We start from the raw sequence: 24,362 nt of genomic DNA, 5'->3' as shown, positions 1-24,362 counted from the left end.
CTAAATCTTCTCTGGATGAGTCCAAAACTCTGCTGCCTACAGTGATTTAGTTTATGTCTATTTAGGTCCAGAGATCTAGGATCCAGTGACTGTGTACAGATTTAATTTATTTAATTTTTGTCCACAGATCTAGGGACCAGCGACTGTGTACAGATTTTGTTTATTTCTATTTATGTCCAGAGACTAGGGACCAGCGACTGTGTACAGATTTTAGTTCCTTCTGTATTTATTTGCAGAGATCTAGGATCCAGTGACTGTGTACAAATTTTGTTTATTTCTATTTATGTCCAGAGATCAATGATCCAGTGACTGTGTACAGATTTTATTTCAATTTATGTCCAGAGATCTAGGATCCAGTGACTGTGTACAGATTTTGTTTATTTTCTATTTACGTCCAGAGATCTAGGGACCAGCGACTGTGTACAGATTTAGTTCTTTTATTTATGTCCAGAGATCTCGGATCCAGTGACCGTGCACAGATTTTTATTTATTTTTATTGTATGTCCGAGACCTAGGATCCAGTTACTGTGTACAGATTTTCATTCTATTTATGTCCAGAGATCTAGGATCCAGTGACCGTGCACAGATTGTTATTTATGTCCAGAGACATAGATCCAGTGACTGTGTACAGATTTCATTTCTATTTATGTCCAGAGATCTAGGATCCAGTTGACTGTGTACACATTTTTGTTTATTTCTATTTATGTTCAGAGATCTAGGATCCAGTGACTGTGTAGACATTTTGTTTATTTCTGTTTATGTTCAGAGATCTAGGATCAAGTGCCTGTTTACAGATTTTATTTCTATTTATGTCAAGAGATCTAAGGATCCAGTGACTGTGTACACATTTGTTTATTTCTGTTTATGTCCAGAGATCTAGGATCCAGTGACTGTGTACACATTTTGTTTATTCCTATTTATGTCCAGAGATCTAGGATCAAGTGCCCATGCACAGATTTTATTTATGTCCAGAGATCTAGGCTCCAGTGACTGTGTACACATTGGTTTATTCCTATTTATGTCCAGAGAGCTAGGATCCAGTGACCATGTACAGATTTTATTTATTTTTTATTTATGTCCAGAGATCTCAGAACCAGTAACTGTGTACACATCTTGTTTATTTCTATTTATGTCCAGAGATCTAGGATCCAGTGACCGTGCACAGATTTTTATTTATGTCCAGAGACATAAGATCCAGTGACTGTGTACAGATTTCATTTCTATTTATGTCCAGAGATCTAGGATCCAGTGACTGTGTACACATTTTTGTTTATTTCTATTTATGTTCAGAGGATCTAGGATCCAGTGACTGTGTAGACATTTTGTTTATTTCTGTTTATGTTCAGAGATCTAGGATCAAGTGCCTGTTTACAGATTTTATTTCTATTTATGTCAAGAGATCTAGGATCCAGTGACTGTGTACACATTTTGTTTATTTCTGTTTATGTCCAGAGATCTAGGATCCAGTGACTGTGTACACATTTTGTTTATTCCTATTTATGTCCAGAGATCTAGGATCAAGTGCCCATGCACAGATTTTTATTTATGTCCAGAGATCTAGGCTCCAGTGACTGTGTACACATTTTGTTTATTCCTATTTATGTCCAGAGAGCTAGGATCCAGTGACCATGTACAGATTTTATTTATTTTTTATTTATGTCCAGAGATCTCAGAACCAGTAACTGTGTAAACATCTTGTTTATTTCTATATTATGTCCAGAGATCTAGGAACCAGTGCTGTGTACAGATTTTAGTTTTTTTTATGTCCAGAGATCAAGTATGGCAGTGACCAATTTTATATTTATTTACTTTATGTCAGGTTTTAGCCCTGGACCCTGCCCCGAATCTGCTTTTTGCCCCCAGTCTCCGTCCATTTCCCTGTCTTGGTCCTTCTGTTCAGCTCTTGAGTGTTTATTTTCTGTTTCTTCCACTTTGGTCTTGGTTTTATGATCTGTTACACTTCAGCCACATTAAGTTCTGTTCTAGTTTAGTCTCAGCTTTTTATTTAGTCATACGTGTTATCCATTAGGTTTTGAGAATTATCACCGTCAGCCACTTATTGAGTTCGGTTCAGTCTTTGGTCTTATTTCTGGTTATTCAGTCACTCTGTTTTAGCACATTAGTCCCTCAGGTTTTCTGTACACTCCTGCCACATGTTAGTTCTCATCTAGTTTTGATCCACCTTTAATGTTCTGTTCGATTTCTGCCTTTCATTTGTTGATTCTGTTCCTCCCTTTTGGATTTAGAATTTAACAGTTGTTCTGTCACAGTCCGTCCTTGCTGCTTTTGTCTGACACGCCCACCTGTCACTCCCTCTTGTCTCACTCAGCCACGCCTTCTTTCCTGCACCTGCTTCTCATCACGCCCTGATTTCCTCTGCTGGTTAAACCCCTTGTCTTCCCCACTCACTGCTAGTTCGTTGTGCATATTGCCTCGTTCCAAGCCTCTCGTGTTTTCTGCATAGTCTGTTTCTTCTTGCCGTGTATGACCTTCGCCTGTTTGACCTTGCTTTTTGCCTGAGCCTGATAACCTGCTTCTCTGTGCCTGAACTCTGCTTGTTTTGTTGGACTCCGTTTTTGCCTCCCTCTGATACACCTGTTTGCCCGTGCGGGAACTCTGCTCGTTACTGACCACGCCACCCCGCCTCATGACTGTCTGTACCTCCGCCTGCCTGCTTGTGACCCTGTGTATCGACCAGAGCCTGTTTTTGAATTAAACCTTTTCTAAATCCCTCCTCTGACCCATGAGTCTGCATTTGTGTCCACCTGCCTGTCGTGCCAAGTCCCTCACAGTTCCTGACACTTTAAGACTCAATAAATGTTGACATAGAAAACCTGTAAAGCCTACTTTTAGTACACAGGAAATTCATAGGAGGTGTTGTGAAAATGGCACAGCTAAAGAATAGGATCGATAAGCGGGAGCAATAATGGCACTGAAATCTTAAAAATCTTATAATACCCATCCCTAATGAGGACGAGCCCACTGATGGCGTGGTGGATGGAGATTGGCCCTGCATCCCAGAGTGCTGGATGACCCCTGCCTGCGGCACAGTTGCTTGTGTGGTCATCTCAATAATGGACTTTGTTTTGTTGTTACTCTGGTTTTCCATTTCCTGTTTCTTCAGCTTTGTAAACTTTGTAAAAACCTTGTAGCTGTTAGAATGGATTAAGCAGTGGGTCACCCCTCTGGCTCTGGTCTGCTCGAGGTTTCGTCATTATTTTCTTACTGCTGTATCCTCTGTTCTTGCTCAGGGGGGTTGATAAGGTTAGACCTTAAACATGTGAAGCACTTTGAGGCAGCTTTGTTGTGATTTGGTGCTGTATAAATAAAATAAATGGAATAAAATAGAACTGATTGCTTTAAAAAAAGAGAGAAATTATGCAGATAATAGCTTTGTCCACGCACCATGACATGAATATTCTAATGGTGATGTAATAATGTGTTTAAACACACTGCTGATGTGCTGCTGTGATCATGTTCTTCAGTGTGTGCTGACTTTTTAATTATTAATCTGACAGTATACTGGGTTTGTGCTCTCAATTGCATGTGTGAAAAGTTGCATGGCCAGATGAAGGCCGTTACCACGGAGATATCACAGAATGGGCTCAAGGTCACTGTTGTGAGACACGATGGAAAAGAACAAGTAAAGAAAATAGCTACATCACACAAAACGATGCACTGATTCCTCCCGCAGTGTTTCCAGAATTAATGATTAGTTACAAAGATTCTAAGAATAATTAGATGACGAAAATCATTCTCTTGCTGACAGGGCTATCTGTTGGAGTTTAGCAGGATACCACTGTGGCGATGATGATGGTGATGATGATTTTACTGTTTTAATAATAATATTTAGACATATTCCAGTCAGCCATATACACAATATACCAAACTTTGTCATTACCAAGGAGCTCATTAACATCAACCATGTGGGTTTTCTCTGGGATCATGTGTGAATGTGTATAAAGAAAATAAAACTTTCTGCACAAAAACAACTCCTTCATAGCTTCTGCACTTCATTTTCTGTGTATTCTGTACATTTTTACTAGGTGCAGCTGTGAGGTCATATTACCACTTGAATCGTTGCACCACCAGTAAACTATAAGGATTTCTCTGGGTTTAATTCATCACTTTGCTAGTAATATCATCACTAGTATTAGCAAACAGTATTGGCTTCATCCATCAACCAGTTTGGATTGTTGAGAGAGCCTTTGTTTTGACAGTGAGGGAGCTCTTTAAAAAAATGTAAATTTCCAATTTCCTCACTGTGCTAATCCTGCATTCTAATTGGCCAGGTAGCGTCAGAAGTCATTGTTTTTTCTTTTTAATTTAATTTAATCTTTATTTAACCAGGATAGTCCCATTGAGATGGAGATTTCTTTTGCAAGGGAGACCTGGGCAATTATAAGTTTCCAGTCCACCTATCCTGCATATCTTTAAATGTGTGAGGAAACTAGAACACCTGGAAGAAACCCACGCAAACACAGGGAGAACATGCAAACCCCACACCGAAAGGTCACAGATGGGAATCATCCCGTGGCCTTCTTGCTGTGAGGCAACAGTGCTAACCACTAAGCCATCGTGCTGCCCTTTTAGGCCTGTGTTTGAACTTTATCCAATCCAATCCACTTTATTTATATAGCACATTTAACAACAAAGACGTTTCCAAAGTGCTGCACATAGAATCAACATACAGCCCCAATTCCACTGAAGTTGGGACGTTGTGTAAAATGTAAGTAAAAACAGAATACAATGGATGCCTGCAACACGTTTCAAAAAAGCTGGGACAGTGGTATGTTTACCACTATGTTACATCACTTTTCCTTCTAACAACACTCAGTAACTGTTTGGGAACTGAGGACACTGTTGAAGCTTTGTAGGTGGAATTCTTTCCCATTCTTGCTTGATGTACAACTTCAGTTGTTCAACAGTCCGGGGTCTCCATTGTCGTATTTTGTGCCTCATAATGCGCCACACATTGTCAATGGGCGACAGGTCTGGAGTGCATGCAGGGCAGTCTAGTACCCGCACTCTTTACTACGAAGCACGCTGTTGTAACCCGTGCAGAATGTGGCTTGGCATTGTCTTGCTGAAATAAGCAGGGACGTCCCAGGAAAAAGACATTGCTTGGATGGCACCATGTGTTGCTCCAAAACCTGGATGTACCTTTCAGCACTGATGGTGCCATCACAGATGCCATGGGCACTAACACACCCCCATACCATCACAGGTGCTGGCTTTTGAAACTTTGTGCTGGTAACAGTCTGGATGGTCTGGAGGACACGACTCCATGATTTCCAAAAACAATTTGAAATGTTGAGTCATCAGACCACAGCAACTTTTTCCACTTTGCATCTGTCCATCTCAAATGAGCTTGGGCCCAGAGAAGGTGGCAGCATTTCTGGATGTTGTTGATGCATGGCTTTCACTTTGCATGGTAGAGTTTTAACTTGCACTTGTAGATGTAGCGACGAACTGTGTTAACTGACAATGGTTTTCTGAAGTGTTCCTGAGCCCAAGCGGTAAGATCCTTTACACAATGATGTCGGTTTTTAATGTAGTGCCGCCTAAGGGGATAGAAGGTCAAGGGCATTCAATGTTGGTAGAAAGTTCTCCAGATTCTCTGAATCTTCTGATTAGATTATGGACTGTAGATGATGGAATCCCTAAATTCCTTGCAACTGAAAGTTGAGAAACATTGTATAAACTGTTGGACTATTTTTTCATGCAGTTGTTCACAAAGTGGTGATCCACACCCCATCTTTACTTGTGAACGGCTGAGCCTTTTGGGGATGCTCCTTTTATACCCAGTCATGACACTCACATGTTTCCAATTAGGTGGTCTTTGAGGATTCATCAACTTTCCCAGTCTTTTGTTGCCCCATCCCAGCTTTTTTGAAACGTGTTGCAAGCATCCATTTCAAAATGAGCCAATGTTTGCACTAAAACAAAGTTTATCAGTTTGAACATTAAATATCTTGTCTTTGTGGTGTATTCAATTAAATATAGGTGAAGAGGATTTGCAAATCATTGTATTCTGTTTTTATTTACATTTTAGACAACGCCCCAACTTCACTGGAATTGGGGTTGTAAATAAGACCCCAATAGTCATGAAATAAATTAAAAATAAGTAAAATAATAGTAAAAATAAATAAAACATGCAAAGATTAAAAACACTCATAAAATCAACATAAATAAATAAATACAGCATACAAAAGATAAAACCAATAAAATCAACCTGGATAAAAAAACCAGAAAAAAACCCCCAAACAACAAAAAACAGAGGACCACACAACTCACACGGTGTTAAAAACAAGAGAATAAAAGTGGGTCTTCAGACGAGACTTAAAACACTCCACTGTGGGGGCTGTTCGGATGTAGAGGGCCAGAGCGTTAAAGAGTAGGGATGGGTATTGATAACATTTTATCGATATCACTGCCATTATCGATTCTGCTTATCGATCCTATTCCTTATCGATTCCCTTATCGATACCTCTTGTGAATTTTATACTAAAAGCAGACTTTACAGGTTTTCTATGTATTTCATTGAGTCTTACATAAATAAATATGAAATTGGTCACTGTATCCTGATCTCTGGACATAAATAAAAATAAACAAAATGTGTGTTTCGCTTTGACGTTATTAATTCCGACTGGACTCTATCATTCTAACTTAAACTCGTCAGACAGCCGCGCAACGTTTGGAACTGTGTGAACAGAAACGGACAACGATTCTCGCTTTCTTTCTCGCAACAAGACAGGAGTCCCAGTTAGTAATTTTAATCCGCACAAACGTGACTCATGATTGACATATTCAGGATGAAATTACCCCCCAACACCACCCACACGAAAATGTTTCAATTCTAGAAGCTCTGAAATGCAATCTGGGACTATTCCAGACGATAAACTGGAGTGAGTGCAGCATCCATTTAGGTGAGAAAAAAACAACTTTCCTTATTCAAATTCATTCCAGTAGTATTCTGCTCTTACTAGGATGCAGCAGTTTTCTAGCTTTGCACATAGTTCTGGAGGAAATCACTGAAGAAATTAACAAATTGAAAATATGGTTTGACCGAAACAAACTGTCATTAAACTTAAATAAGACAGGGATGAAATGGAGGTGTAAGAGTCACTCGGTGTTCACAGGAAACACTTATTTATTTCTGTATTTATTTATGTATTTATTTATGTATGTATGTTCATTGTTAGTTGCTTTTATATTTTCTGTTGTGTTTCTATTCAGGTTGTTTTTGTCTCTTTCTCTAAAATTGTATATAATAAGTATATATTGTATATAATAATCATTAGATTATTAATATATAAACAAAAATACATTTAAGAAATATTACAATTTGAAAACAAATGCACTCCGAACGTGATGATAGCTGCAACTGCTTAATGCGAACTTTTAACATTGAAAATGCCATACACATGCTAACGCTGTTAGCATCGCTCACGTTTTTTAAGTTATAAAATACATCTATCAACTGTTTCAGAAGACCATAACAGGTCGGTTTAACATAGAAAAGGTAAATAATACTCACAGAAGTATGCTCTTTAGGGTTTTAGTGGGGGAAAATTAAGCGAAAGAAAGAACAAATAAACGAAGCAATATATCGAAGCATTGCTTCAATCTGCGAAACCACTGCTTCGATTGGTTCAAGGTTCAAAGCAAAGCCGCGCTGCAGAAAAGTTGATTACGGACCCGCTGCAGGGTCCGTAATCAATGTAGAGAAATCATCATTTTCCTGGCAAACACCCCCAAAACAACGGCCACTATGAAGGACCGATAACAGAATCGTTAAGCACAAAGCTTATTGATGTTGATGGATCGAATCATTTCTTAACGATACCCGAAAGGAACCGGTTCTCGATACCCATCCCTATTAAAGAGTCTGGGACGAGCCACACAGAAAGCCCTGTCCCTCATGGTTTTAAGTCTTGTCTTAAGCACCACAAGCTGGAAATGGCCCTCAGACCTCAGAGCGCGCACTGGAGAGTAAGTTTGGAGGAGGTCAGTAATGTATTGAGGGGCCATTCCATTCAAAGCTTTAAAAAAAAAAAAAAAAAAAAAAAAAAATCATAAAATTAATTCTAAAATTAACAGGAAGCCAGTGCAAAGATGCAAGAATTCGGGTTATGTGATCGCCTTTCCAGACCTGTGTTAAAAGTCATGCTGCAGCGTTCTGGACTAACTGCAGACGGGAAAGCGGTCATTGGCTGATGCCAAAATAAAGTGCGTTACAGTAGTCCAGACGACCTGAAATAAAAGAGTGCACAACTTGTTCAAAAAGGTTAAAGATAAAAAACGGTTTTATCTTTGATAAAAGATGGAGGTGATAAAAGCACGGTTTCAAAACACCATTGATTTAAGATTAAAATCGCTGTCTATGGTGACACCAAGGCTGGTGACGTTGGGACGTACAAAATCCTTGAGAGGTCCCAAGTCAACAAGAGCACTTCCAAACAACATAACCTCTGTCTTACCCTTGTTAGGTTTTAAAAAAATTCTGTGATAACCAAGCCTTGACGTCACACAGACAGTTGAGTAGGGGTGTCAGGGGGCAGAGGCTGTTTTTAGTGATTGGCACGTAGATTTGACAATCATCAGCATAAAAATGGTAGGCCATTTTTTATTCACACTGTTTTTTTCCATGGATGTACAGAAGACAACAATGACAATGAAAAATGGATAGCAATGATGAGACAAAAGTATAGGATATGACCTCACTGGTATGTTAAATTAGTGTTTTTATGGTAGTGGTAATAATGAAGTTGTTGTGGTTTGTCCTTCATCTATGTCTTGGTCCTATTTTGTGGTCTGTTCATTGTTTGCATGCTGTTGGTGATTAGGTTCTGTGTGTGTCCTTTTGTTTGCATCTGTTGTGTTCACTCCCCTGTACTCATCTGTCATCTGTGTTAGTCATCCTTGTGGTCTGTCCCCTGTCTGTGTTGATGGTCTGTCCCTTGTCCATGTCTGTAGTCTGTTTGGTCATTGTGCTTGTGATCTATCCTCTGTCCTTGTCTTTGTGGTTTTTGTCAGTATGTCCTCAGTATGTGTTCTCTGGTTTATTATGTTTTGTTTTCCTGTTTGGCGCTGTGTTCACTTTTGAGTTCCATGTTGGTTTTCAGCATTTGTTTCTTGGTTTGCTATTGATTGTTTTGTTTAGGTTGTGTATTGTTATCTTGTTTTTTTAGTTCCACTTACCCTCGAACTTTGGTAGAGTTTTGAATCACATTGTGTTTGTTAGGTTCTGTATGTATGTTCATGTGTGTTTAGTTCCGGTTTCCCTTACTGTCACGTGTTTTTTCATTAGTGTCTGTATATTTAAGCCTGCACCATTTCCCTAATACATTCCTCCTCTCTCATTACTTCTTCCCACATTCTTGCTGTAAGTACTCTGTTGTCTTTATCCTGTGATTGTAGCTGTGTCGGTTTTCGTAGTCTGTTTAATTCCAGTTGCCGCCATCATTATAGTCTGCATGTGGATTTAGGTTTCGTATTTATTTACCCCCATTTTTCCCCAGGTTCTCACTCTGCTTGTTGGACTGTTTTTCCACAAGTTTTAGATTTTTGTTCTCAGGTTTTGTTGCTGCAGGTTTGGTTTTCATGTGCTTGGACAATAAATCACCTGTTATTTCACCATACCTCCCTTTTGGCTGCCTGCATATTGGGTTCACTTGGGAACTGCTATTGCAACAGAAGTGGAATTATTTCTGAAATGAAAGACTGGTGCTTTAAAGTATATGATCTATTTGTATAGCAAAAGATTGTCACTTTACAGCTTGTATGTGGTGTATTGACCCCATTTTCAAAACAATACTTCCTAGCTTCCCCCAATATATTACCAACAAATGGTTTTAATCAGGCAAGGCATGCTTATTGCACAGAAATAAAAATTAAGTCCATATCTGTAGTGGCTGTACTGGATGACGGATGACCCCCATTCCCAAAATAACCTTCCTCAAACCTCCCACAATTCGCCACCAAGAAATAGTTTCAGTTGGATGAGGTGTTCTTAAGTTATGTGCAGAAATGAAAATACAGACAGTATAAGTGGTGGCTACATTGGATTAGTCGTTGTGTGGAAAAGCAAAATTTAGAGACAGATGCCTGGATGGACAGTATGAAATATAATGCCCCCCAACTTCATTGAGTGGACGCATAAAAACGACCAAACTTTTAAGATGTAATATAATGTTTTCCACATGGGACGAATTACTGAATACACTAGAGAAGCTGGCATAAGGCAAGACAAGGTGGAGAAGTGAAATAATCAACAGCCTATGCTCCACCTGGTGTCCCTTAATAATAAAAAGAACAAGCCGTAATATCATATAATAAGAAGAAATCAGCTCTTAAGGGTTACACAGCAGATTTATGTTCATTAGCTTATTCATCGCTTCTGTCTCACATTTTCTGAAGTGCACAGGAGGCTTTATTTTCTGACTGGTTTCAACCTGTAACCATAAAACCAGTGTAGTCTTGGACACTGAAACTCCAACTCCAGTGTTTATGTTTTGTGCCAAATTAAGATTGCCACTTACCTCCAAGAAAGATGCCTCTTATTCCATTTGTTCTGAGAGTTCAGTCCTCGTTTCCTGCGGCCCGTAATCACTTCGGCCTCAGGCACGTCTGGTAGAGAACATCTTGGGGTTTTCATCAGGCCTAGAGTGGCTTGGTCTGACAAGAGGAAAAAAGAATATTCAAAACAAGTGGTTTTTTGAGGCAGCTGTAATGTAAAGAAATGGCATTTTAAAACTAACTGAAGTCAAGTCAGGTTTGAGTGCATGTAAAGGTGATGAGTGTTCCCACATCCATTGCATGATGGAACCATCACAACTTTGCGTCACAACTGGAAACCACCCAGGCAAACCTTTGTTCCATCCCTACTTCCCAAAAGTAGCTTGGTGTAGCCAGGTGACATGTATAGGATGCCCTCTTGGCCTTTTCCAGTTGTCAGGACTCCTCATTATGAATAAATGAATGAATGAATGAATGATGATTTATTGTCATTACAAAAAGTGCAACAAAATTATCTTCACACCCAATTACTGCAGACAAAAATATAGCAATTAATCCACAATTATTACTAGTTGAACGTAATAATGGCACACATCAGAATTAAAACAAACGCACCATATACGAGGTCTGTCCATAAAGTAACGGTCCTTTTTATTTTTTCAAAAACGTATATGGATTTGATTCATATGTTTTTACGTCAGCCAAGCTTGAACCTTGTGAGCATGTGTGAGTTTTTCCACGCCTGTCGGTTGCGTCATTCGCCTGTGAACACGCCTTGTGGGAGGAGTGGTCCAGCTCCCTCGTCGGATTTTCATTGTCAGGAAATGGCGGAATGATTTGGGCTTTTTTTCCATCAGAATTTTTTCAGAAACTGTTAGAGACATGCAGCTGGAAACCATTCAAAACATTTATCTGGCTTTCGGTGAAAATTTTACGGGCTTCACAGAGAATAAGGACTGTTACTACAGCTTTAAGGACGGCCCACATGTCTAGCTCTCCACAATTTCTCTTATACTCACTTGACTGGTAAGCACTGAAAGCCGAGATAGGCATGTCCCAACTTGTCCTCTAACACTCCGAAACGGAGGTGTTCCTTAGTCTCGCTCCATCAGCGGCTCCGTTGTGATGCGCGAAGCCTCCGCGCGGCTTTCCATGCAAATCTCTTGTTAAAAGTGAAATCTGCCGGAAAATGGCTGGTGTCCAGCTCTTGTGATAACCAGAGAAATTGCACACGACAGACCCGGTTCCACAGAGCGATCCGTTTAGAAATGATCTGGTGGTTTCTGCCTCGGCGTCCGATACATTTTTGGGTGGTTTATCATTTTATCTTTGTCAAAGATAACTTTTCAGTTATCTGATTATCTGTTATCAAAATAAATTTTTTGGTTATCTGTGCCAACCACTGGTATAGTCTGAAGTGGCCTTGTCGACAACCGCAGACTGTGGGGGAGGATAGATGAAGAGGGAGCCATGTGCATCACCGGGGCCATTGAAATCTTTCTGGCAGGGTGGCAGAAGGATTTTTGGCAGGGTGTGTGCTGGATCATGCTCATGGAAGCGTACCATATGGCCCTAGTGGTCATGGGTGATGTTCCTTCACAAAGCAAGCAGTGCACCTCATCTAAGGGTCAAAAAGTGGCCACTGGTTTGACCCCCAATCATTCCAGCAATACTCAAAGACTCTCTGAAGAGACTTGGGACTAAAGACATTGAGTCATCAAATTAGGCAACTGGTTAATTTACAGGTCTCCATACCATCATCATACCACAGCCATATCACAAAAACTCAAAGCACTGGGATCCTAAAGACAATCATTCTTCTGCAAAGATATCATCCTTACCAAACACCTCATTTCTCATGACTCCATTAGCTCTTCCCAAGCATTTCTGAAATCGATAAATTATGTATTTAAATGGCTGAAATTCCCAAGAGATTAGTACAATTTCTTTGTTTATCCTCTCTAATTAATGGCATTCTACATTATAAACATATCTCAAATCAGAATTTGAATCTGAATAGCCTTTATTTGCCAAGTATCTACAAGAATAAAAGGAATTTGACTCCAGTTTGAACTCTACTCTCTCTGTATGAGCATGTATAAATGTACACTGAACAGGGAATAATTCACAATAAAAATGTGTAAATAAAAATGTGCAACAAAAAAACATGCAAACGTGCAAAGGAGAAAGAGACAAACAGACTGAAATTGTACATGAGGTAGGTACATGAATTAGTGAGTTTTTTGGCAGGTTAATTGTTCAGCAGAGTGACGGCATGTGGAAAGAAACTGTTCCTGTGTCTGGTTGTTTTGACGTACAGAGCTCTGTAATGCTGACCAGAGGGGAGGAGTTCAGGAGTCCAGGGTGTGAGGGGTCTGCAGAGATGATACCAGTTTATACTGGTCCTGGAACAGTATAAGTCCTGGATGGAGGGCAGGCTGGCTCCAATGACGTTTTTCTGCAAACCTGACAGTTCGTTGAAGTCTGTGCCCATCATGTTTGGAGGCAGATGGCAACCAAACAGAGATGGAGATGCACAGGACAGACTGGATGATGGATGTGTAGAAGATGATGAGCAGTTCCTGGGGCAGGTTGAACTTCCTGAGCTGTCTGAGGAAGTAGGTCCTCTGCTGTACCTTTTCCTGATGAAATCTATGTGAGAGGTCTACTTCAGATCCTGGGAGATGGTGGAAAGTGTCCACAGTAGGCACAGTGTTGTTGAGGATGGACGGGGGGGGGAAGGTGATGGGGGGGGTTCTCCTGAAGTCCACTATCATCTCCACAGTCTTGAGTGGGTTCATCTCCAGGTTGTTCTGACCACACCAGAGGACAACTGTCCCACTTCCTGTATGTATGTGACCTCATCACCATCCTGGATGAGACCAGCGATGGTGTAGTCATCTGCAAACCTCAGGAGTTTAACAAAGGAGTTGATTGTTAAATTTCAACTCTTTTGTGGTGGTGCACTAGTGGCAAACATTTTGACCAAATACTGACTGTATAGGACCTATAAGACAGAATTAAAAGTAATCCTATTTAGGTCATGAGGCCCACTGATACTTGTGCATAGTCCAAATTCCATAAAGTCAAGTGCATGAGAGTCTACAACTCCTCCTAGACAGGACAGGAGTCCATCACAGGTTACTTCACCAATCGAGGCCAATGCTCATTTATATCTGGGTTTGACTGCTACAAACAGAAATGAAGTGTGTTATTCAAGGATACACAGAGGTAGCGTGACTGAGAACTAACCCAGGTCTTTGTATTGGAAAAGCCAACTCCAAATCCCACAAAGCTACTTGTCTAACTATTATGCACCCAACTGTACAGGATCTTGAAATAAGCTGTTTTTTTCTTTGTGTGACTTTGGGGCTAAAGTGATGTCTTGATGATTTAACTTCACAAAAGAATATAGTAGAAGGTTACATTTTCGACAGCCATACCTGTCTTTCACCCCAGCATCCACTAGTTGGCACTAACTCTTTTCATGTTTTTCTATTCATACATTTATGTTCTGTTGCTCATCTGGGTCCAGGTTGCGATGGCAACAGACCAAGCATTTCATCCCACACTTCACCTTCCCTATCCTCAGCCAGGTACTCAAACTTGTCCTGGGGGATTCCGAGGCATTTCCAAGCCAGGTGGGAAATATAATCTCTCCAGAGTGTCCTGGGTCTTCCCTGGGGCCTCCTTCCAGTTGGACCTGCATAAAAGACCTCCCAAGGGAAATGGCCACGAGGCATCCTCACCAGACGCCCGAATCACCTCAAGAGGCTCCTTTTTTTTTTTAATCACAAGGAGCAGTGGCTCTGCTCCCAAAACCTTCCCGGTTTGGAGCTCTGACATAGTGACCATCGGGTTCTTGGTCACCTCCCTGACAAACGCCTTGGTGATACCGAATAATCAATGATGAATAATGAGCCATATAGTGTTTTTTTTTTTTTTGGTACGAGTGGAGTTATTCAAGAAATGTGGGAGAATAGCGGCTCTTAGAGGCAAATTATTCGGCTAATGAAGCTCATCTCCAAGTGTGGCGCTAATTTCAAGAAGTTCAAAATTTTGCGAAAACAGCGTGGAGCGTTTTGTGTACGAAGTACTATGAGGACAAACAAGGATGTTAGAGGCATGTTAGTGGTGAGTAGGCTGTTAGAGATCTGTTATCCGAATACCTGGCAGCTATGAGGACAGGACAGGCTACCTGCAACAGAGCAGATTCCACTATGAGAAAGCCCTTGTAGCCTGCAATTTCCCTCAGAAGAACATCATATATGTGGTTCATTATTGAAATATCACTGAATTTTCTGATAAATCCATACATGGCTCATTATTAATGGCTTTATTATTCAGTGTGACCAAGGCTTAAGGCCCTTCTCCCCTGGTCACTCAGTTTGGATGGGCGGACAGCTCGAGGAAGAGTCCTGGTGGATCCAAACTTCTTCTATTTATGGATGATGGAGGCCACTGTGCTTACTGGGACATTCAAAGCACCAGAAATGTTTCTGTACCCTTCCCCAGATTTGTGCCTCGAGACAATCCTGTCTCAGAGGTCTACAGACAATTCCTTTGACTTCATGCTTGGTTTGTGCTCTGACATGGACTGTCAACTGTGGGACCTTATATGTAGACAGGACTGTGCCTTTCCAAATCATGTCCAATCAACTGAATTTACCCGAGGTGGACTCAACATCTCAAGGATGATCAGTAGAAACAGGATGCACCTGGGATTTTTTAGTTTTTTTTTTGTTTTAATAAATTTGCAAAAATCTTTAAAACAAAACAAAATATGAATATGTGACAGAATATGTGATGCTGTGACGTCAGGAAGCATGTGGAGAAAAAAAACCAGAGAGGCTGTCATTCTGTTTCATACACAGCCATTCGCATTGACATATACCATTATCTTTTTCAATGTGCTGTCAATCTCTCTTCTGTAGCCTGTGATGCGCTTTGACAACATTATTACAGTGCTCTGCACTCACCGTTATAATGTGTGAGCCTTCTTCCATATCCTAAAATCTGTTCTTTCATTCACCTTTTGAACTGAAGTCATGTAATTGCTCATCATCTAAAAGTGGCTTTAGGCCAGAGGTGTAGAACTGATTCCAGAAAGATCCAAGAGGGTGCAGGTTTTCTTTGTAACCACCCACTCCACCATGTGATTTCACTGATTAACATCACTTTAAGCAGATGGAATCAGTTAATCACAACAAATAACATTACAGGCAGGTCCAGTCAGTAGTGAGACATGACATCACCACAATGAAGTTAAAGTCATACAATCAAAGGGTTTAACAGATATCACGTTAAGCATATACAATTATGATCATTTATTACACAATCCCTCTGTTTTTATAGCCCATAATTAATTAGAAACAGTGAATCCAAGAATTATTTTGAATACAAATCATCACTTTTACAGCCAATTATCTTTAGACAGTCAGTGGATGGATACATAAACATTTGTCAGTCACTGAATGAGCCTAAAAGAGTGTCAGTCCATGTGGGCATTTGCCACCTTTCCACTGCCAGAAAAGCAGCGCACAAGGCAGCCAATACCTGTCCGAGATATTGGCTGAGCTCGTCCGAGTCCCATGGTGGTAGACCCTGCCACAAGGTGCTCACCTCTGACCTCCCCACTCCCCCGCCCCCCTTCCCCTGGGCCTGGCACCAGGAGGAGGCCCCAGTATCCCTAATTCAAATTCAAATTCAATACTTTGTCATTGTAATAATAACTCAGTAATAACAATGAGATGTCATTCGAACATTCTTACCACTAGCACAGCAGAACAGAACGTGTACAAGAATACGTACCATGAGCCATTTAACACAGAAAGACAACCAAATATTTTTTGCACACACAGTTTTTAAAAAAAAAAAACTGTCGTTAATCTGGGCGAAGTGACTCCATCCCTAACTGTGTCAATCATAAGGGGTAATAAAGATCACCCTTTGCCTGTCTCCTCACCTGGCACCAATTTACCAAGGAAGGCCCTACTAGGAATTAATGCTCCAGACAACACAGCTCCCTGTAACACTGTAGCACACAAACCCCTCTACCATGATAAGGTAGCTATCCAGGGAGGACAGTCCACATGGCCTTCAACTTTTGTTCAGTGCTTTGATTTCCAGGAAAGTAAAATGCAAATAATAATAATAATTATTATTATTAATGACAAACACACAATTTTTCAGTACATAAGTCACACTGGCGGAGAAGTCACAGGCCTCCCAAACTAGTAAAATGGCATGGTTTATACTCTAGAACAGGGGTGCCCAATACGTCGATCACAAAGATAGTGTGGGTACATCCCATGGCATTAAAATTGGCCTGTAGCGAGGGGGAGGTGAATTTTGTCACAGATGCTGTTCGCAGGCTGTCACAGTGAGATATGAGCCTACTGTAGCTAGTGTTGCCCCAAGTGAGCTCATGCTGCCCAGAGGATGAACATCCACGATGGACGGATTGGACAGTATGAAACGACTCTACAACAGCAGCTAAGTGACACAGCTGAAAGTTCCAGGAAAAAGGTTTGTTGTCAATGGATACAGGTGGCTCCTTTTTAAACATATTCATGTTTGATTAAGAATTTCTTAAAATTAATTGGCTTCAAAATTCATCACTAAATTCCAATCAGATTTATTTACTTAAAGTTTTAAGCTTTATCTCTCTTTCCTCCAATGTCTCATGAGTTAGTAAGAATTGTGCCCACAAATGAACTTATTTAATAACTGTCCATAAAATGCCAGTAAAATGTCATTTCTTGTAGAAACTGTAAATAAATTGTAAATATTGCTGTGGATCATTTTGTGTTCAGAAGGAAACCCTTGATCAACCGTATCATGTGGATTCAGACTTCTGATTAAATTAAATTGAGACTGATTAATTCATTTAAGACTGATAAATTAATGAATGTTTAAATTATAGTACCTATGCTATATAAATAGGTGGTGCCGTGAGTAATAATTAAATAATAAGTATTAAACTCTAAGTTGTTAATTATTTTTGGTGACCCATTATATGGGCCTAGTCCAATCTAGTTCAATTTGGGAGTTTAACTACTTATTCACTATAAATTGCTACATTCCTCTGGTTCCCCGGTGTGAGCCGATTGCATTTTTATAAATAAATATTTGTTACATTATGTAATGGTGCCCGCGTGTGACGTTTTCTTAAATCAATAAATGCTACATTATATTTTGATGCCCCGTGTGGAGGCATAAAGATTTAAATAAAAACATTACACTACCTGTAAGGACAGTCCAAACTATTCCTTCTGGCAACACTTATGAGCAGACAAATAATGTGGTCTGCTTTTCAATATAAGTAGAGAATTTTTACATTTTGACCCCTGTATAATCATGGCTATGGATACCACTTTGGGATGATTATTATATATTTTTGAGTAAGCCGTGGTATACTTTGTACTGCAAGTGTTTAGTCACGTTCTGTGGTATCAATCAGCTCATGGATTATAATTGCCACGGCTGTTGCTAATGGGATGCAACACTGCACACCTGCAAATAAATGAGGCATGACTGATTAGTGAATATAACACATATGTATCTGTTCCTGCAGAAATACTGTAAATAAAATGGAGAGAAAGAACTTGAACTGTACCTGACAAAGACATATAAACAAGTAAAGAGGCAAGTACCTAAGATGCCGGTCTCCTTCAGCCCTCCAAACTTCTGCATGGCTTTGATGGCTTTGGTCAGGGCCTCCTTGGTCTGAAGCTGACCAGTCACTGGGTCAGGAGGTGGGAGGTAGCCAAACTTGCTCAGCCAATCCTTGAAGTCAAACAGGATAAAGACAGGAATGACTGGAAAACCAAGTATTTGTACCAAAGCTCTTCTGAAGCTCTGACACCTAAGAGTCACTTTTCGTGATACCTCGACCTGCAATGTCTGCAAGATCTTTGGGCGTAACAGAGTTTACACATTTCCTACAACGATGCACCATTACTCAGAAAAGCTGTTTTCATTTCAGACATTTTGACATGTCATAGCAAGGAAAGCACATTAAGTGAGTTATGACAATAACAGCAGCTCCATTTAGCTGTGTCAGTGCAGGAGTCGTATTAACGTGCACACGATTCACCGGCACGCTGTGGGCGAAAATCACTCTTCTTGTGCTACAAAGTGCCATACATTCACTGCTGGGTATCACTCCCACAATGGGACTGAAAATGTGCTGCTTTGTAGAAATCCCATAATGCAGTGCTTCACATACAGCAGAGCAGAATATGGGTTTGTTACACTGCACTGCACACGGTTTGTCAGGTGGAGAATTTTGTATTTTTGACCCAAGTAGTCCACTTTGCTATATAGTGATTATAATGTACAGTAGATTTTAGAATATGTTCAAAAATAAATGCAAACAAATCAATTTGGATTATATATATATATAAGCAGGAGGAGGAGGAGCAGGAGAAAGATGGATAAAGAGGAAGGAGATGAACAGTGAGATAAAGAAAAAGAACAAAGAAGAGGGAGGAGGAAAGAAGAAGAAAATGAAAAGAAAAGAAAGGATTAAGAAGAAGGAAGATTATGAAGATCAAAAGCACTCAGAGTACAGCCATGCCACACCCACCCACACATATATACACATACACATATACATATATATACATATATACACATATACATATATATACATATATACACATATACATATATATACATATATACACATATACATATATATACATATATACACATATACATATATATATATATATATTCCAAAGTTACAAAGTAACAGAAACAATGAAATAAAATGCTTTTACAAAGTGAAATAAAAAGTACGTAGAAAAAGTAAGCTACACACTGTTATTGGCACCCTTTATAGTAAATATTCAGTTTCACTCCAGCTTTTCATTACACAAGTCAGGGAATGGATACATTAACATTTCCAAATCAACGTGTGTGTCTCAAAATGTCATTCACATCAATACACACTGCATGGCACTGTACAGTAAATCTGTGGAGTAGGCAGTTCTCAAAAAGTGACAAAACTCTGACAGAGATAACGGCTTCTGTGGTTGTAATTGGAGAAGTTATGCATATGGCAACTTTTGATCGTTGCATCACTGGTTATACAGTGTCATGGTGGAGTGGTAAATGGACTTTCATAAAAGAAAACATGACAGAAGGTACGTGGGTGACTGGCATTTTCTTGAATATATTTTGACGGGGGAAAATGAGTTTGGATGTTTTTACCTAATTTGTATGTAAATTTATGTGCTTTCAACGTATGGTGACATAACATAGATGGGAAACAGTTCTGCATTTCATTAATTTGAAACCTAAATTGAGTCAATACCTCTATTCCAGAATGTGTTAGGGTTGTGCACCACAGGAAAATTTGCTGGGTTGTTGTCAGTTCCGTAACATAAAGTGACCCGTGACAGCACTGCAAACTCCAACACCGAATGGTGGTAATAATAAAATATTAGAAGCAGATATGATAGTGACTAAAAGGTGATGTATTCAAAACAGTCCTTTACATGTCAGCCAGAATTGAGGAATCAATTTGAAATTAACTCAGTGATTTTGACGTATAAAGGAATTTTATATATGTGCCTCAAAAATATTGAGCCGGCAATAGTTTTATTGTCCTAATTAGATCCAAATCCACTGACTTTCTTCTTTAAACTGATTCTTTCTCTCAGCTTCTCTTTTGGTGTGAGCCATTTTCTCAGCCCTTTGTGATGTGATAGTCAGTCACACAAGCCTGATTTGTAATGGCTTTTTCATTGGTGCTCAGCAGAGATGAGTGATGGCGATCGATGGCGCGCCACCCCTTCTCTACTGACAACCCTGCGGAAAATACCATTAACTAATAAATAGACTTTGGCTCTGACAAACACGTATGCAGACTCATATTTTTACCGTGGCATCCTTGACTTTGCTGAAGGAGCGATTATCAAAAGGTAATGAGATGGAAAAACTCATACATGTAAATGTGTCAAAGGGCAAATTAAGTCGTTATATACATATCCTATTTTAATTACAAATATGAGCAAAGATGTGACTTGATCAAATAAAACAAGTTTAATTCAACACACATTGCAATAAAAATATGTCAGAGAAATTTGGGAAAACCTGAGAAATGATCAGAGGAAATGACAAATTTTGATCTTCAAAAAAAATCAAATAAATGTGTTTCCGCGAATGTTGTGAAAATGTGCGCGTCTCATAATCGAGATTTAAATCCCACCGTGCAATCGATATGCAGTTATTTTAGCCAAGCATCTTTGCATTTAACAAAATAATGACTGCCTGTGTTTGTGTGCACAGTACCATAATGATATGGAAAATGTCAGCGAGACAGGATGGTTTTGTAATTTATGGATAAAACTGATGTAAATGCCAATGTGATGAAGCACCGTTAGGATTTGTTCTTTGGTTGAAGTTCAGACTGTGCCAAGAATGCAGACACATGTCGCATCTGTGCCAATATTGATTTAAATCAATTAAATCAGAAGAAGCAGGAGGAGGAGGAGGAGAAAGATGAATAAAGAGGATGGAGATGAACAGTGAGAAAAAGAAAAAGAACAGAGGGAAGAGGAGGAAAGAAGAAGAAAATGAAAAGAAAGGATGAAAAAAAGGAAGATTATGAAGATCAAAGCATTCAGAGTACAGCCATGCTACACCCACATTTCAAATTATACAAAAAATTAGCCACTTACCTATATATTGACATGGGCCAAAATGTTTTACCTTGTCCTCTGACTTTGGTCATTGATATATAAAATATATACATACATATATACACATACAACCCCTGGCAAAAATTATGGAATCACCGGCCTCGGAGGATGTTCATTCAGTTGTTTAATTTTGTAGAAAAAAAGCAGATCACACACATGGCACAAAACTAAAGTCATTTCAAATGGCAACTTTCTGGCTTTAAGAAACACTATAAGACATCAAGAAAAAAAATTGTGGCAGTCAGTAACGGTTACTGTAAATTTTCATCCCCAAAACTAACACCTGCATCAAATCTGATCAGATCTGCTCGTTAGTCTGCATCTAAAAAGGAGTGATCACACCGTGGAGAGCTGTTGCACCAAGTGGATTGACATGAATCATGGCTCCAACACGAGAGATGTCAATTGAAACAAAGGAGAGGATTATCAAACTCTTAGAGGGTAAATCATCACGCAATGTTGCAAAAGCTGTTGGTTGTTCACAGTCAGCTGTGTCTAAAGTCTAGACCAAATACAAACAACATGGGAAGGTTGTTAAAGGCAAACATACTGGTAGACCAAGGAAGACATCAAAGCGTCAAGACAAAAACTTAACGCAATATGTCTCAAAAATCGAAAATGCACAACAAAACAAATGAGGAACGAATGGGAGCAAACTAAAGTCAACGTCTGTGACCGAACTGTAAGAAACCGCATAAAGGAAATGGGATTTACATAAAGAAAAGCTAAATGAAAGCATCATTAATACCTAAACAGAAAAAAACAAGGTTACAATGGGCTAAGGAAAAGCAATCATGGACTGTGGATGACTGGATGAAAGTCATATTCAGTGATGAATCTCAAATCTGCATTGGGCAAGGTGATGATGCTGGAACTTTTGCTTGGTGCCGTTCCAATGAGATTTATAAAGATGACTGCCTGAAGAGAACATGTAAATTTCCACAGTCGATGATATGGGGCTGCATGTCAGGTAAAGGCACTGGGGAGATGGCTGTCATTACATCATCAATAATTGCACAAGTTTACATTGATATTTTGGACACTTTTCTTATCCCATCAATTGAAAGGATGTTTGGGGATGATGAAATCATTTTTCAAGATGATAATGCATCTTGCCATAGAGCAAAAACTGTGAAAACATTCCTTGAAAAAAGACACATAGGGTCAGTGTCATGGCCTGAAAATAGTCAGGATCTTAATCCAATTGAAAATCTTTGGTGGAAGTTGAAGAAAATTTTCCATGATAAGTCTCCAACCTGCAAAGCTGATCTGGCAACAGCAATCAGAGAAAGTTGGAGCCAGATTGATGAAGAGTACTGTTTGTCACTCATCAAGACCATGCCTCAGAGACTGCAAGCTGTTATAAAAGCCAGAGGTGGTGCAACAAAATACTAGTTATGTGTTGGAGCTTTCTTTTGTTTTTCATGATTCCATAATTTTTTCCTCAGAACTGAGTGAGACCATATTTTTTTCCCTGTGCTTGGTTTAGAAAAGTAACCATTACTGACTGCCACAATTTTTTTTCCTGATTTCTTAGTGTTTCTTAAAGCCAGAAAGTTGCCATTTGAAATGACTTTAGTTTTGTGTCATGTCTGTGATCTGCTTTTTTTTCTACAAAATTAAACAACTGAATGAACATCCTCCGAGGCCGGTGATTCCATAATTTTTGCCAGGGGTTGTACATACATACATACAACCCCAATTCCAATGAAGTTGGGACGTTGTGTAAAATGTAAATAAAACAGAATACAATTTGCAAATCCTCTTCAACCTATATATAGTACACTACAAAGACAAGTTATTTAATGTTCAAACTGATAAACTTTATTGTGTTAGTGCAAATATTTGCTCATGTTTAAATGGATGCCTGCAACACGTTTCAAAAAAGCTGGGACAGGGGCAACAATGCTCAAAGAACACCTGTTATAAAAGGAACATCCCCAAAAGGCTCAGCCGTTCACAAGTAAAGATGGGGTGAGGATCACCACTTTGTGAACAACTGCATGAAAAAATAGTCCAACAGTTTAAGAGCGATGTTTCTCAATGTTTAGTTGCAAGGAATTTAGGGATTCCATCATCTACAGTCCATAATATAATAAAAAAATTCAGAGAATCTGGAGAACTTTCTACATGTAAGCGGCAAGGCCAAAAACCAACATTGAATGCCCGTGACCTTTGATCCCTCAGGCAGCACTGCATTAAAAACCGACATCATTGTGTAAAGGATCTTACTGTGTGGGCTCAGGAACATTTCAGAAAACCATTGTCAGTTAACACAGTTTGTCACTACATCTACAAGAACAAGTTAAAACTCTACCATGCAAAGTGAAAGCCATACAGCAACAACATCCAGAAAAGCTGCTGCCTTCAGTGGGCCCGAGCTCATTTGAAATAGACAGACGCAAAGTGGAAAAGTGTGCTGTGGTCTGATGAGTCCACATTTCAAATTGTTGTTGGAAATCATGGACGTCGTGTCCTCCGGACAAAAGAGGAAAAAGACCATCCAGATTGTTACCAGTGCAAAGTTCAAAGGCCAGCATCTGTGATGGTATGGGGGTGTGTTAGTGCCCATGGCATGGGCAGCTTACATATCTGTGAAAGCACCATCAATGCTGAAAGGTACATCCAGGTTTTGGAGCAACACATGCTGCCATCCAAGCAACGTCTTTTTCAGGGACATCCCTGCTTATTTCAGCAAGACAATGCCAAGCCACATTCTGCACGTGTTACAACAGTGTGGCTTTGTAGTAAAAGAGTGCGGGTGTTAGACTGGCCTGCCTGCAGTCCAGACCTGTCGCCCATTGAAAATGTGTGGCGTATAATGAAGTGCAAAATACACTTGCAAAATACAACAACAGAGCCCCCAGACCGTTGAACAACTGAAGTCATACATCAAGCAAGAAGGGGAAAGAATTCCACCTACAAAGCTTCAACAATTAGTGTTCTCAGTTCCAAAACACTTGAGTGTTGTTAGAAGGAAAGGTGATGTAACACAGTGGTAAACATACCATTGCAGACACCCTTGAAGCGCAGGCGTGGTCGAACAGCCAAACGAGTGCCCTCTGCCAGCTCACTGTACACTATACTGAACTGCCTCAAACAATGTTGGTTGTCCAACCTACAATGTTG

The 24,362-nt window shown here is 39.7% G+C and overlaps 2 protein-coding genes across 2 annotated transcripts in view; both read right to left on the bottom strand.

The window, feature by feature from the left end:
• Window positions 1–2,649, bottom strand: part of LOC117529109 (matrix metalloproteinase-17-like) — a 244,201-nt gene extending 241,552 nt beyond the window's left edge. The window contains exon 1 of the mRNA XM_034191809.1: window positions 2,545–2,649. Within this exon, the coding sequence (XP_034047700.1) occupies window positions 2,545–2,649 (105 nt within the window). The remainder of the gene's footprint in view (window positions 1–2,544) is intronic.
• Window positions 2,650–10,540: 7,891 nt separating this feature from the next.
• LOC117529358 (matrix metalloproteinase-17-like) overlaps window positions 10,541–24,362 on the bottom strand; it is a 186,536-nt gene continuing 172,714 nt past the window's right edge. Inside the window, exons 2-3 of the mRNA XM_034192117.1 lie at window positions 18,177–18,309; window positions 10,541–10,680 (exon numbers count right to left, since the gene is read on the bottom strand). Of these exons, the coding sequence (XP_034048008.1) occupies window positions 10,541–10,680; window positions 18,177–18,309 (273 nt within the window). The remainder of the gene's footprint in view (window positions 10,681–18,176; window positions 18,310–24,362) is intronic.

This window comes from Thalassophryne amazonica, chromosome 17 (genome assembly GCF_902500255.1).
Source record: "Thalassophryne amazonica chromosome 17, fThaAma1.1, whole genome shotgun sequence".
Classification (NCBI taxonomy): Eukaryota; Metazoa; Chordata; class Actinopteri; order Batrachoidiformes; family Batrachoididae; genus Thalassophryne; species Thalassophryne amazonica.
The sequence above is the reverse complement of the archived record's forward strand: the minus strand, read 5'-3'. Positions and strand labels throughout refer to the sequence as shown.